General features: G+C 42.0%; 1 protein-coding gene across 3 annotated transcripts in view; it reads left to right on the forward strand.

Annotated features, from left to right (window-relative positions):
• The window catches only part of tbx4 (T-box transcription factor 4), a 94,568-nt gene that overhangs the window by 35,041 nt on the left and 43,806 nt on the right, over positions 1–15,721 (forward strand). For all 3 annotated transcript variants that reach the window (XM_078422125.1, XM_078422126.1, XM_078422124.1), the window contains exons 2-3: positions 2,214–2,372; positions 9,516–9,610. In XM_078422125.1, coding sequence (XP_078278251.1) covers positions 2,217–2,372; positions 9,516–9,610 — 251 coding nt within the window. In that variant the 5' untranslated portion in view covers positions 2,214–2,216. The remainder of the gene's footprint in view (positions 1–2,213; positions 2,373–9,515; positions 9,611–15,721) is intronic.

The raw sequence follows: 15,721 nt of genomic DNA on the forward strand, positions 1-15,721 counted from the left end.
ACATTCTTTCTATAATGGTGACCAGATCTGCACACAATATTAAAAATATAGCCTAATCAAAATGCTATAAAGTAGCAACATGACTTTCTGAATCTTGTACTCTTGTGCTGACCGTTGAAGGCAAGCGTACCATGTGCCTTCTTTACTACTCTATCTACTTGTGCTGCTACTTTTTGGAAGCTGTGGACTTGGACCCCAGGATCCCTATGACAATCATTGCTGAACAACATAATGCTTTTCAGAATTTTGTTTTTAATTTATCATCATTGAATTAGGTTGGACATCTAATCTTTCACACTTTCGATGCAGCTCTCCAATCATTGCCACTCCTCCTGTTCTTTTCCAAAAGTCCTGCAACTTCCTCCTTCTCGAGTATTTATCCAGCTCTTTTGTGAATGTTACGAATGACTGTACTCAGGATGGGAGAAAAGATTCAAGGATTTGCTGAAAGCTTTTGAATGAATGCAATATTCCCACTGACCCTTGAGAGATCCTTGGCAGCTCAAAGTGGAGAAGGAATATCCTGGTGGTTTTGATAACCTTGAATCCAGGAACATCAATGAACCCGTGTAGCCTGGTGTGGGAATGCACCACCTCACAAACTACCCATTCACCCACCCTGGCGATCCTGCACTCACCCCATCTGTGGTAGAATCTGTGGCTCCAGCATTAGCCTCCTAGTCACCTCAGAAACCACAGAACTAGAGTGGATGAAAGCCATCCTTAATACCGAAGGATTGCCTACAAGGAAGAATGTTGACTCTGTTTTCATGACCTTGTCAGGAAGTGTAAATTTGATGCATTAAAGTACCAATACCATAAAAAAGTGATTTACAGTGTATTCATTTGTCCGTTAACTTTATCGGAGATAGTAACTGTTGGGTACAACAACAATATGGATGCTTGTAAGTCACTCATGGAATGCTGCGATGGGAACTGTAGGTTGCTTCTCCTGGACCAATGAGCTAATATAACATCGATTAGGTGTTAGGTCCCTTCAGTATGTTTATCTGCTGACATGATTCTACAGAACAGTAGGAGGGAGTGACTTCAACAGTAGGACAGCCAACTAGAAATTGGATTGAACAACTCTAGCGCTACTTCTCGTGAATGGTGACTGAGGAGAGATTTGGCTCACAATCTCAAAACGTATTTGAAGTAAATGCACTGTGAACACAAGAACACAAGAACACAACTGTGTAACTTGAGCAGTAAACCAAAGAGTAAATCGGTCAGGTGAAAAATTTGTAAGCTTCAAACAAGTTTAGGTAATGGAAAAGGTTGTATTTCCTTAGGACAAGGAATGTGGAATAGATTCCATAAGAGGGAACTGCACTTGAGCTTGAATATCAATTGAAAGTGGAACTATATTTTTGCTGGGAAATAAGGTTGAGCATTGTAGAGCTGGAAATCAAATTGTTTCAGCGTGGACGTCATGGGCCGAAGCATCTACTCCTCTGCCACATTGATCTCTATTCTACTTTTTATTTTTATTTTTTATTTATTTGTTTTTATTTTTACAGAACTTTTTAGAAAACAAACCCTCCCACCCTTCCCCCCACCCCCCTTATACTAACCCCAAATAAGAAAAAAGAAGAAAAGAAAAAAAGATTAAAGACTGCCTGGTTGTTGGGGGTCCTGCACACGCCCCATGGAATTCCAAACAGAATAAACTGTATATATAGATCTCTATTCTACTTGATAAGACCAGGGACTTAGTCTTCAGGACAGTTGATGTATGAACTCTAAACAGACAGACTTGGTATACTGTGCAGAAAGGAAACAACAGATACTGGTATATACCGAAAACAGACATAGAGTGCTGGAGTAACTCAGAGAGTCAGGCAGCATCCCTGGAGAAAAAGGATGTTTCGGGTTGGGACCTTTCTTCAGAATGAAGGCTTGGTGTACTCTCAAACTCCTTACAGTCTTTACCCACCTGAGTGCAGACACATTAGTGTAGCTGACCTTCCATCTCTAAACATCTGGGTGTGGAACCAAACTAAGTGTCATCCAACTCTTGTGAATCGGTGCGCCGATCGAAAGTGATGATAGCAGAAACAAACATAGGATTTATTGCATTGTCATGCATGTTATTGGTAAAACCCACTAATTACCATTTGAGAACGGAACCTAGAATTTCACTTGGTCATTACAGCCAAAGGTCATGCTCATTATGCCCTATGTTGAGTATATCTGCACTGTTTCATTAGGAGATGCTGCAAGAAAAGAGTGCTGCAGAAAGTGAAGAGAGCTATCCAGCAGCTCAGGTGGATGGACACCAGGAGCACAATGTGCAGTCGCCAGGGCACGGAGCTCCAGGAGCCAGTAGCATGTCTCCAGGCAGCCCACAGGGACAGGACCCCGACCAGGTAAGAAAGCGTCATCTCTCTCTGTGCCGCAGAATGACATTGGCTTATTTGGAATTCACAACCCACCCTGTTCACCCCAGTAATGATTCTGCCTCGATTCCCTTCTCCTTCATGGATGCCGTGGACATAACACATCTAGACAAGTTTATCACCTTATGCACAAGTACAGAGGTACGGGAATAATGATAAGGTTGCAGCATCACAGACACACAGATTCAGACACACCAAAATATAAATAATATATAGATTATATAAATAATATAAAATCCTGCACAAAGCCAAAGAAAGAATTGCAAAGAAATTAGTGCAAAACACAATCAGAAGTCCAAGGTTGTGCAAGTGGTGATCAATGGTATTAGGTTGTCAAGGTAAGGTTAGGGTTGTCAAGGTAAGGTTAGGGTTGTCAAGGTAAGGTTAGGGTTGCGCAGGTAGATTCAAGAACCTAATAATTTTAGGAAAGTAGCTGTTGCTGATTCTGGTGGTGTGGGACAATGCATTGACGAACTTCGATCTGAGCTTCAAATCTTCATTCTATCAGTCACCAAGACCACTCCTTTCATCTGTGGAACTCACTTGCTAATTATCATTCCTAGTGAGAACCTTTTGCTTTTGTAACCTGCACCCCTGACGTTACCAATGGTCTGCCTACTAGCTCAAGATGCCAGTATCTGGAGCCTCATGTCAACAAAAGGAGAATGCTGGAAATGCCCAGAACATCAGGCAGTGTGTGTGGAATGAGGGAAACTGAGTTAATATCACTAATAGATTACCTTGCAGCCGAATTAACCCTTTGTTTCTCTCGACATAAAGTCCCTCATTAATCAATTAACCAAACTGCTCGGTAAACAATGAGATCACTTCAGCAACCTGGGCTTCACTCTGTCAAAGACTAGGGATACAAAGGGTGCAGAAGAAAACAGAATTCTGTCCGTGCTGTAGAACTGGAGGAAGTCAAGAGGTCAGGAGGAGCAAGTCCATGGAAGGATACATCTAGCATCAAATTTGAGGATTTTAAACTTGAAGCATTCTCAGACCCAATGATCTTCTTCTTCTTGCGTTTGAGGCAGCAGAAGTTATGAAGCGGCTTCTGCTTCTGCTGTCTCTGTTTGTTGTCGTTCGCCTGACTGAGGTCAGTTGACAGGGCTCACCACGGGGAGGTCGACAACGTGAGCCCCACCCAATGATTCAGCAACAAAAACAAAAAGAATGCTGGAGACTCCAGTTCTGATGGAGAGTTGCTGATCCGAAACATTATTTTTTCTCTTTCCACAGCTGCTGTCTGACCAGGTGAGTGTTTCCAGCATTTTGTTCTTTACTCCCCGATACAAAATTCTCCATTTCCAAAAGGAAACTTCGCCACCTTTTGGTCCCTCTTCTGCATCTGTCTTTCACTCGGAGGATAGTGGTATATGGAACGAGCTGCCAGAGAAGGTAGTTAAGGCAGGTGCTGTAACAAAATTTAAAAGACATTTGGGCAGATACATAGGTAGGAAAGGTTCAGAGGGATATGTTCCAAATCTGGGCTGGTGGGACTAACATAGAAATCTATTGTCTTACCTAATCTTGGTCGGCACGGTCAAATTGGACCAATGCACCTGCTTCCGTGCTGTTTCACTCAATGACTCTAATGTAGCCCCTACCTTTGGCGGGTGGACTGTGAGTCATCTCATCTTCCACACATACATTCTCCTCTAAACTATTCAATGTTATTTAATTCTTCACCATATTAATCATCCTTAATATCAACCTCTTTAGCATTTGCCTCCCTTAATTTCCCACCTATATTTGTTTGGGTCCAGCCCTAAAAAGATTAAAAGTACCATTAGCAAATTTGCAGATGATACAAAGCTGGGTGGTAGTGTGAACTGTGAGGAAGATGCTATGAGGTTGCAGGGTGACTTGGACAGGTTGTGCGAGTGGGCAGATGCATGGCAGATGCAGTTTAATATGGATAAGTGTGAGGTTATCCACTTTGGTGGTAAGAATAGGAAGACAGATTATTATCTGAATGGTGTCAAGTTAGGAAAAGGGGATGCACAACGAGATCGGGATGTCCTAGTGCATCAGTCACTGAAAAGAAGCATGCAGGTACAGCAAGCAGTGAAGAAAGACAATGGAATGTTGGCCTTCATAACAAGAGGAGTTGAGTATAGGAACAAAGAGGTCCTTCTGCAGTTGTACAGGGCCCTGGTGAGACTGCACCTGGAGTACTGTGTGCAGTTTTGGTTTCCAAATTTGAGGAAGGATATTCTTGCTATTGAGGGCATGCAGCGTAGGTTCACTAGGTAAATTCCCGGAATGGCACGACTGTCATATGTTGAAAGACTGGAGCGACTAGACTTGTATACACTGGAATTTAGAAGGATCAGAGGGGATCTTATCGAAACATATAAGATTATTAAGGGGTTGAACACGTTAGAGGCAGGAAACATGTTCCCAATGTTGGAGTCCAGAACCAGGGGCCACAGCTTCAGAATAAGTGGTAGGCCATTTAGAACGGAGATGAGGAAAAACTTTTTCAGTCAGAGAGTTGTGAATCTGTGGAATCCTCTGCCTCAGAAGGCAGTGGAGGCCAATTCCCTGAATGCATTCAAGAGAGAGATAGATAGAGCTCTTAAGGATAGCGGAGTCAGGAGGTATGGGGAGAAGGCAGGAACGGTGTACTGATTGAGAATGATCAGCCATGATCACATTGAATGGTGGTGTGGCTCAAAGGCCGAATGGCCTACTCCTGCACCTATTGTCTATTGTCTATTGTCTATAAACTGGCAAGCATCTTGAGGTATCTGGCGACACATGTTACAAACTGTGAGACTGTACGAGATGTTCTTTCAGGTTTAACATTACTGGTTTCTTCCATAAACATATTTTATGATGAGGATAAAGGAGATCAGCACACACCTCCAGGAGACATGCTCATGTTTTCACAATATTATCACTGTGCCAGCTACACACTCTATATTATATCTCCGTAAATAGCTCAATGATACAAATTATTGATTGCCTCCAGCTTCAGAGGTAAACAGCACCTCTCCTCAATGGGCCCCTATGTTTCCCAGTACACATGGGTGTCCATAGAGTACCATCCATCAGATTTAACCAAACTCTCACATAATGTGCCTATGGCAATGTGTCTGTTAAATGACCGATGGTACCAGTGTATGGGCCAAGTCTTGACTGGCACGCTGAGACCCAGGTAGTAGGCCTGGGTACTACATGAGCAACATGAGTAACATGAGCCTTGGTTCAGTGGAATAATGGATAAAACTAGAAAAACATCAGGTTGGAAAAGGATTTAAAAGGAAAAGGAAAATCTGGAAATGTTGCTTCTCCAAAACACGAGTGCAGGCTAGTGGCATAGAGCAGCAGCGCGAGATCTGGATCAGTCATCCAGAGCCAAGAGTTCCAATCCCACCATGGCTAATGGGAATTTAAATTTGTGTGATTAAATATATCTCTAACTTATAGAAGAACACTAGATTGTGATTGTGATTTTAAAGATAACACTTGCTAAAAGAAATTCTTGCAGGGAAAGGAAATCTGTTGCACTTACCCATTCTAATTTATAGCTAGCTGCAGACCCACTAACATGTTGAATCCTAACCGGCCGTTTAGTTTGGGAGAACAATAAAGGGCAGTTTAGTTTAGAGATGCAGTGTAGAAATGGACCTTTTGGCCCACCATATCCATGCCGACCAGCGATCCCCACATACTAACACTATCCTACACACACTAGGGAAAATTTACAATTTTAGCAAGCCAATTAGCCTACAAACCTGTACGTCTTTGAGTGTGGGAGGAATCTGGAGCACCCGGAGAAAATCCATGCAGGTCACGGGGAGAACATACAAACTACATACAGGCAGAACCCGTAGTCAGGATTGAACCAAGATCACTGGCACAGCAAGGCAGCAACTGTACCATTGTGCCACCATGCCGCCCACTAGTTTAAAAGAGGACGACTAACATCCAAACATTCAAACAACATGTCATTTAAAAAATGTTGATGTCTTTTATAAGCAGGAGTTGTAGAGAGGATGTAGGAGGAATTAGGGGGCAATTGATAGGACGGTCTGCGATGGAGAAGAGTGCTCTGCAAAGTGAAGCGAAGAGGCTGGAAATGGATTTTAAGGAACAAAAGTGGAGAGTGACTAAAGAAGTGACGAAAGGAATGGGAGAGTAATTGCTGAGAGAGTGGAGGGTACGGGTGCGAGATTGGGGGATGGCATTGGGACAGAGGGGAAGGGTGGCCAAGGGCAAACCTGCAGCCAAGAATAAGACTGGATATGCTGAGAGTTGAGGAACAAACACATACAGCCACTGATGGCCTGGTAGAAGGGTAGAATTTTGTAACAAGAAAGCAATTTATGTTAAGGTAAGGCTTGGGAGGATTTTAAGAAAAATAGAGTTGATTGAGGATATGGTTATTTTTAAGGTGTTGAAGATCTCATTTATGATAACCAAATGTGGTTTTAGATGTTTAGCTCAAGGTCCGGTTACAGCTTGTGGTGTGCTGGATGCTAAATCTAATCATAGCCCTAGGCAAGGGGATGGGATTGACAACAGAGAACAAGCCCTAATAGAAGGTATTTATTCACAAAATGCTGGAGTAACTCAGCAGGTCAGGCAGCATCTCAGGAGAGAAGGAATGGGTGACGTTTCAGGTCGAGACCCTTCTTCAGACTGATGTCAGGGGGGGCGGGACAAAGGAAGGATATAGGTGGAGACAGGAAGATAGAGGGAGAACTGGGAAGAGGGAGGGGAAGAGAGGGACAGAGGAACTATCTAAAGTTGGAGGTCAATGTTCATACCGCTGGGCTGCAAGCTGCCCAAGCGAAATATGAGGTGCTGTTCCTCCAATTTCCGGTGGGCCTCACTATGGCACTGGAGGAGGCCCATGACAGAAAGGTCAGACTGGGAGTGGGAGGGGGAGTTGAAGTGCTCAGCCACCGGGAGATCAGGTTGGTTAAGGCGGACTGAGCGAAGGTGTTGAGCGAGACGATCGCCAAGCCTGCGTTTGGTTTCGCCGATGTAACGAAGTTGACATCTAGAGCAGCGGATGCAATAGATGAGCTTGGAGGAGGTGCAGATGAACCTCTGTCTCCAACAGTCCGGGTGAACCTCTGTCTCCAACGGTCAGGGTGAACCTCTGTCTCCAACAGTCCAGCAGTGGCGGACCGCTCCCTCCATAACTCCCTGGTCCACTCGTCCTTTCCTACCCAAACCACCCCATCCCCGGGCACTTTCCCCTGCAACCACAGGAGATGCACCACCTGTCCCTTTACTTCCCGCCTCAACTCTATCCATGGACCCAAACAGTCTTTCCAGGTGAGGCAGAGGTTCACCTGCACCTCCTCCAACCTCATTAGGCCATTCTGCTCATCAAGTCTACTCCACCATTCAATCGTGGCTGATCTATCTCTCCCTCCCAACTCCATTCTCCTGCCTTCTCCCCATAACCTCTGACACCTGTACTAATCAAGAATCTATCTATCTCTGCCTTAAAAATAGCCACTGACTTGGCCTCCACAGCCTTCTGTGGCAAAGAATTCCACAGATTCACTACCCTCTGACTAAAAACATTTCTCCTCATCTCCTTCCTAAAAGAACTTCCTTTAATTCTGAGGTTATGACCTCTAGTCCTAGAGGTCCATACATATTAAGTATTAAGACACTATTAAGAACAAGGAATAAAATTAACTTCTTCATAGAGCCCAGGTCTTGAAAGTCTTTGGTGCATTGGACATCAAATATGGAAAAGGTGTTTATTGATAATTTTCTGCTATGGGGTTGATCCAATTTCCTCAGGAATCCTTTATTGTTAATGATAAATGATCATTTATCAATTAGAAATCTATTTTTGTAAAATGTTATCTTTATTCACACCGTGGCCATCACTTGCCCCTCCCTAATGATCCTTGAAAAGGTGGTGGTCCCTCTGTTGAATGATTAGGTTGAATGACTGGTGAAGATATTCCCACAAAACCTTTGGGAAGGAGTCCAATGATTTAGACCCAGCAACAAAGGAGGACCTCCAAATCACCATAGTGTGAATTGGAGGAGAACTTGCTGGTGGTGAGGTTACTATGCACCTGTTGCTTTGTCCCACATGATGGCAGGGGTCATGAGTTAAGGAGGTGCAGTTGGAATATCGGGAAGGAATTCCAGTGCATTTTGTAGATGGCACCGCATTGCAGCCACAGTACTGTCATGATGGATGGTGCCAATCAAGTGTGCTACTTTGTCCTGAATATTCTTAGGTTTTTGAAAGTTTCTGAAACTGCACTCATCCGGGCACGTGGAAAGCTTTAAAGATATCAGAAAATCTCTGTGCTGCCAGGATGTGATTTAGTTATGATTGATCGATTGAAAAATACAGCATGAATACAGGCCGTGTAGCCCATTGAGTCATCGCCGACCATCGATCACCTGTTTGCACTAGTTCTATCTTCTCCCACTTTAGCATCCACTACCTACACAATAGAAGCAATTACAGAGGCCAATTAATCTACAAACCTGCATGTCTTTGGGATATGGGAGGAAATTGGAGCGCCGGGAGAAAACCCATGCGGTTTGAGGTAGAATCTGCAAACTCTACACAGACTGCACCTGAGATCAAGAACAAATTCGGGTCTCTGGCACTGTGAGGCAGCAACCGTACCAGCTGATCCTCTCTGCTACCACTGTATTTGCACCATGATACCCAACCTCTGACCTATTCTTACAGCCACAGTATTCCGATGGCAGATCCAACTGAGTATCTAGTGAATGGTGACTCCCAAGATTGGGGAACATAGAGTGATTATACCATTAAATATTGAATGTATAAGCGGTTTGTCTCTTTCCTCAATGGCAAGAGCCATTTCCTCAATGGCATTGCTCGGCATGAATGTGGTATGAATGTCCCTTGACACTTATCAGCTTTTGTCTGAATATTGTCCAGATCTTGCTGAGTATTTCTGAGGAACAATTGAGTATTGTACAACCATCGGTGAACAACCAATCCAAAGATACTGCCAATGAGATTTTATCAGCCATTCTATTAATTGATTACAGAATTTTTGGAACGTTAGTCTATCACCATTGGAATTATTGTTGTTACACAAAATGTTCACAGTACTAAACAGATCCATTCACTTGCAGAGCATAGAGAACATCAAGGTTTATCTGCATGAAAAGGAGCTTTGGAAGAAATTTCACGAAGCTGGGACAGAAATGATCATCACCAAGGCTGGCAGGTAGGTTTATTGTGTAAATGGGATTAGCCGGACATTTCCTACGAATTGATTTGAATTGTTTCATGGAACAACATGCATTATTTTTCTGCTGCTTTGGGATTCTGTTACATGTGCAATTATGCTGCTAGTTTGTTTAAATTAATCAACAAAAATAAAACCCAATGTTAACTTGAGGAATATGTTGTTTTATGTGAGAAGTTCTTATCTGAATGCGTCATTAGACAGGGTGATGGGTGTAGATTTAATTAACATTCATAAAGGAAATGGATAAATATTCTAAAATGGGAACGTTAGCTGCACTTTAGGCAAAGAACAGGTAAGTGGGATTAAATGGGTAATTCTTTCAAGGAGCTGGCACAGGTATCACTTACAGGTCCCCTTGTGTGACTGTAATTCTGCAATCTCAAAACTGTAAGTCTTTACAAATATTATTTTTTCTCATTCAATAAATTAGTTTAGAATGCAAGATCACCAGCACTGTAAGATAGATTGATGTAACCCAAACCTTTGGGTGATGGGTATATGGATTGAGCTGCCAGATTTCCCTCCTCCTTCCATTTGTATATTGTGGTCTGCCGTGAACATACCTATGGAGCAGACTGTGCAACATAACCCAGACTTCACAATACGAGTAACACATTGCACAAAGGAGCTAACTGTCCATTCAATGGGTATCCATCATTTCATCGTATTACTGATACTCCTTTTGTTCCACCCATTGCCCTGCACACTTTCTCAGTTAATGTGTCGAGAGTGTTTAATTGTCATTTGTACTGATAATGGAACAGTGAAATTCTTACTTGCAGAAGCGTAAACGCAATACACAGAGATAAAATAATATAATGATCAATAAAATTCAATAAATCAATAACCGGAATACTCGATAGCTATACTAGTGCAAAAACACACTCTCTAGTACAACCAAAGACACAGTCCATAGAAGTTTATAGTTGAGGTTAGTGTCGTGTTGTTTTCAAGAGCTTGATAGTTGCTGGGAAGAAGCTATTATTGAATGTGGTGATCATGGTTCCTGTCCCTTGTGGTTATTTCATGTTCAAAGAGGTCAGGCTGATCTTCTATCCTGGACCCTATTTTCCTGCTCAGTCTCCACATCTCTCAATTCCTTTAACATTCAGAAATCTATTGATAACTATTTTGTATGCAATCAATGACTGAGTCTCCATAGAGAAGTCCAAAGGTTCACCACTCTCTGAATGACGAAACCTCTCCTCATTTCAGTCCTACACAGTCTCCCTTGTTCTGAATCTGTGTCTCCTCGTTCAAGATTCTTCAGATGGGGAAACATCCTTCATGGAGTGTGGCCAAATTTGATTGATGTCACCGTGAAAACACTCAGCAAGTTGGGCAACATCTACAGAGGGAGAAACAGAGTTAACATTTGAGGTTGAAAACTCTTTATCAGAATTAAATAAATGACTTTTAATTTGCAGAAATGATGGGGAAGATACAGATTGGCTCAAAAGGAATATCTCTGATAGGGCGAGTATTGCTATCGTGATAATTTTGAATGGGAGAAGCGAGAAGAAGGAATGACCAGGGTGGGAAAAGCCTGTGATTATGTTGGCTGCTTTTCTGTGGCAGTGTGAAGTGTAGATAGAGTCAATGGTGCTTTTCCATTTACCTGAATCACAGCAAGTTTTACAGCCTGTTCAACTCAATGATGCCACTTCATAGGCAAAACAAAAGGGTTTTTTTCACCACCTTCAGTAGACTGCTTTGACCAATTTAGGTGGAGTGGCCCTTTGTGTTAGCATTTGGGAGGTAATTTGTGTTGTCTCCAGATTCTGGGAGATCAGTTGTCTGTGTTAAAGTAGCAGAATTATGTTGTTTTATCACAAAATGGAAGGCCATGGATCTGAAACCATTATTCATCCGCCACTCCACATATGCTGTCGACCTGCTGGGTTTCTCCATAATTTTACATTTTTTTAGTGTAGACAAATTAAAATCAATGGTGGTTTCCCTTGGATCTCCATGTATGATATCAAATGTGTGGAGTTCCGTCAAAAATATATTACATAAACGAGTGTTATAAGGGGAAAGAAATACAAATATTTATGCGGTGCCTCTCTATGGGTTCAGGGTACCACATGTTTCAAGACCAATATCTCCTGTCACGTTACACATCTTTCTCTGAGTCACACGCTCTCAACTCTAATCAAGAGCTCACTCAAAAAAGAAGGACATTCTTAAACTTGGTTAATCTAAAAATGATATAATAAGAAATATTCAGTCCAAGAATATTGTCTTTTCAAATCTCTTAATAAGTTTCAGAAAGCTTCATACATTAAAGTACATTAACTGATCAAACCGAAGGGCATTTTACCTAAAATTATGAGTTTAAGTTAGGGCGGCACAGAGGCACAGCTGTTAGAGTTGCTGCTTCACATTACCAGAGATCCTGGTTCAATCCTGAATTTTGGTGCTGTCTCTGTGGACTTTGCACATTCTCCCTGTGACTGTGTGGGGTTTCCTTTGGTTGCCCCAATTTCCTCTCACATCCCAAAGACATGCGGGTTTGTAGATTAATTGGCCTCTGTAAATTGCCTCGAGAGTGCAAGGAGTGGATACCAAAGTGGGATAACATAGAGCTAGTGTGAACAGGTGATCAATGGTCAACATGGACTCGATGGGCTGAAGGGCCTATTTCCATGCTGTATCTTTAAACTAAACTAAACTAAGCAGAAGCTTTGAGCTCCACCGGCATTCATAAACAACTGGAGTTTTACTCTATAATTTTTCAAAATACTCACCACTCCAACTGGAGTCAAAGGCAAGCCAGACATTACTTTGAAAATATTATGTAGATATTAATATTTTGTGTCAGTTGCTGTTATTAGGTTGATATTGAAATGTGAACATGATTTTATTGCAAACAACCTGCCAATTTAACACAAACCAAATGTACACTCTCATTTCCTTTACTCACACTCAATTCTGCTCACTATTTACGATCCATGCGGTGAAAAGGTATAGAATAGCTACTAATATTTCATCGTTCTTTCTTTCAGAATTGAACCAGATTACCCTGCAATTGATTGTTATTCCACATCTATTGTAGATGGGATTATGCAAAGCAGTACCATGGAAATGCACCTATTATAGTAATGCAGACAGACAGCATGGAAACAGGCCCTTCAGCCCATCAGTTCCAGAGAGTCCTTCAACTAATCCCACACTAATCCCACTTTATTCTTCTCAATTCCCATCAACTCCCCAAATGCTATCATTCATTCAAACAGCAGGGCAATTTACAGCTGCCAATTAACCTACCAACCTGCATGCATCAACAGTTAGTAATACTGCAAACTTAAAGCCTGCACAAAAAGTGTGATTTAAACAAGTTGTTTTATACTCTGTACATTGTTTATATCATTCAGCCAAGTATAATTGTGGATCATAAACAAATAGGCATGAATATCTTTTTACAGAAGGATACATTTTGGATGATTGTTGGGGGGGGGGGGTGGGGGGGGGAGACGATGATGACGACTCATGCCTCTATCTGATCTAAAATGTACCTCAAGGTCAGATTTTTTCCAATAACACTCACATGAGGAACTTTGAGATGTTCAACCATACATATATAATAAAATGAGAATGCCTCAAAAATCTGCAAAATGCTGTAAGCTAAAAGCTACAGGACAATTCAGAGTATTGGAACAGAGAGAGCACCTGTATATCACAGTGCAGGATGAGCACAGATGATTCTCTAATATGTGAATATTCAGGAGTCATTGCTTACCTGCTTGCATGACTCACCCTCACTTGGCACACGTGACAATAATAAACTAATACCAATACCAATATATATAAAGTGTGAAGTATCTGAAGTAGAGTCTCGACCTGAGACATCACCTATCCATGTTCTCAAGAGATGCTGCCTGACCCGCTGAGTTAGTCCAGCACTTTGTGTCTTCTCTTAAACAAAGTGAATACCTGGAAAGGATTAATTTGCTACGTTAAAAAAAAAACTACTTTTCTTTTGGACAATTTCAGGCTTCACCCAATCCTCTTCACAAATCTATTTACTGTTTCCTGGATTGCATGAAGCAGTCCTTTCAAGCCTTTTTGATTACTTTATGACATCTCTCCAATAAGCCAGTTTTGCAGAAATATCAGTGATATCAGTGATGGATCATGGACAGATCCCATTCCATTCCACAATATCACTTGGCTGTTTATCACATAAACAAGGTACAGAGTATGAAAATTTTAAGTGCAAAAGGCTTGCTGATTTAATTAGATTAAAGCCTTCATACTGGAGCAACCTATTTGTTTACTTCAGTCGAAAATTCAACCTGAAATATCAGCTGAGAAAGCACATTCTCCTCTCAAGTTAGCACATGACCATTAAAAACCATGAAATAGATAACTTAAAAAGTCTCAGTGTTCAACATGAAGAGAAATCAATGCTACATTTTCAATGATACATAAGACAAATAAACCCAACTCACTGATAACAGCAGACATGTCTGCCCCTTCACAGTTTGTTAATAAGATTTACTGTTCACTGTTAAAGTGTCCAGGAGATGAATGAGGATCAGGGCAAACCTTCAGAAGGATAAAAGGCAGGTTAGACGAACAAACTGAAAGAAAATCGAGAAAATTAGATTGTTCCCTCATAAGTTAAAAAAACAGCGGAAGGACCAGACGTGTGAGTAAAAGTTCAACGGGATTAATAATGTTATTGTGGACTGAAGAGCAAGCAATCACCATTATAAGATCATGAAAGAAATGGTACAACCATTGCACAGTGGCTGCTTCATTCGAATTGAAATCACAATCTTCAAAAGCCATCGGACCAGATTAAATTCTGACACAGTGGCAGCTTTTTTTGTTTTTGTTTCATTGCCAAAGTTAATTCTGTTGGATTCTACAGGGAGAGATCCAGACAGCGTACACCATCGTAGGCTGGCCTAAACCAGCACAGCTACACGGGACCTCTTGAGCCCATTCTACCATGGATCAAAATACAAAGCCTGGAGGAATTCAGTGGATCGGGCAGGAAGTGTGGAGGAAATGGACGGATGACTTTTCGTGTCTGGACACTTCTTCGGACTGATAACTCCACAAATATTGCCTGATCTGCTGAGTTCCTCCAGCACTTTGTGTTTTGCTCATGTTCCAGCATCTGTAGTTCCATGCGTCTGCATTAATTCAGATCAGGTTGCCTGTACGTTGCCTCCATGAGGTACGTTTACTCCATGGAGTAAATTCACTTCCTTTCCCATCCAGACCGAACAAAAAGTAATTCACAAAAAGCTGGAGTAAAGCAGCAGGTCAGACAGCATCTCTGGAGAAAAGGAATAGTTGACGTTTCGGGTCGAGACCCTTCTTCAGACTGAGAGTCAGGGAAAAGTCTGAAGAAAGGTTTCGACCAGAAACGTCACCTATTCCTTTTCTCCAGAGAAAGTGTTTTGATTCGAGAGATTAGATTTGCATAACACTTTTGAATGGAGAAATTCTTCCCACATCCCGCTCCCAGAAGGCGGGGGTCAAACTTTATTTCTCCTTGTTCTTGTTCTCTTCCTCACTGGAGGAAATTGCCTCGAAATTTAGTTTAGAGATATAGCATGGAAACAGGCTCTCCAGCCTACTGGGTCCACACTAACCATCGATCATCCATTCACATTAGTTCTATGTTATCCCACTTTCACATCCACTCCCTACACATTAGAGGCACTTTTTTACCCAGAGCACAATTAACCTACAAACCCACGTCTTTGGAATGTGGAAGGAAACCAGAGCACCAGAGGAAACCTGCTAAGTTACAGAGGCCAAATTAACCTTTCAATCTGGACATCTTTGGGATGCTCCACCACACCGCCCCTATCTTCTGTTGGGTAAGTGCTAGCAATTCACTGGGAGTGAAATTGCACCAAGCATGAAGTAATGCTACAAAATGCACCGTGAACTCACAAGTGCTGGATCACTAGCACATCAATTTTCTCAGTATCTTGTAGGAGCCACCAACACTGTCACAGGGAGGCAGTGTACTTCTTCCACCATTCTCACTGGGTTCTGTGTGTTCCTGATAAATAGACTCAAGATGCTCATTCTCGTCCCAGGCTTCTTCCTTTTCCAGGT

Source organism: Rhinoraja longicauda, chromosome 26 (genome assembly GCF_053455715.1).
Source record: "Rhinoraja longicauda isolate Sanriku21f chromosome 26, sRhiLon1.1, whole genome shotgun sequence".
NCBI classification, from domain to species: Eukaryota; Metazoa; Chordata; class Chondrichthyes; order Rajiformes; family Arhynchobatidae; genus Rhinoraja; species Rhinoraja longicauda.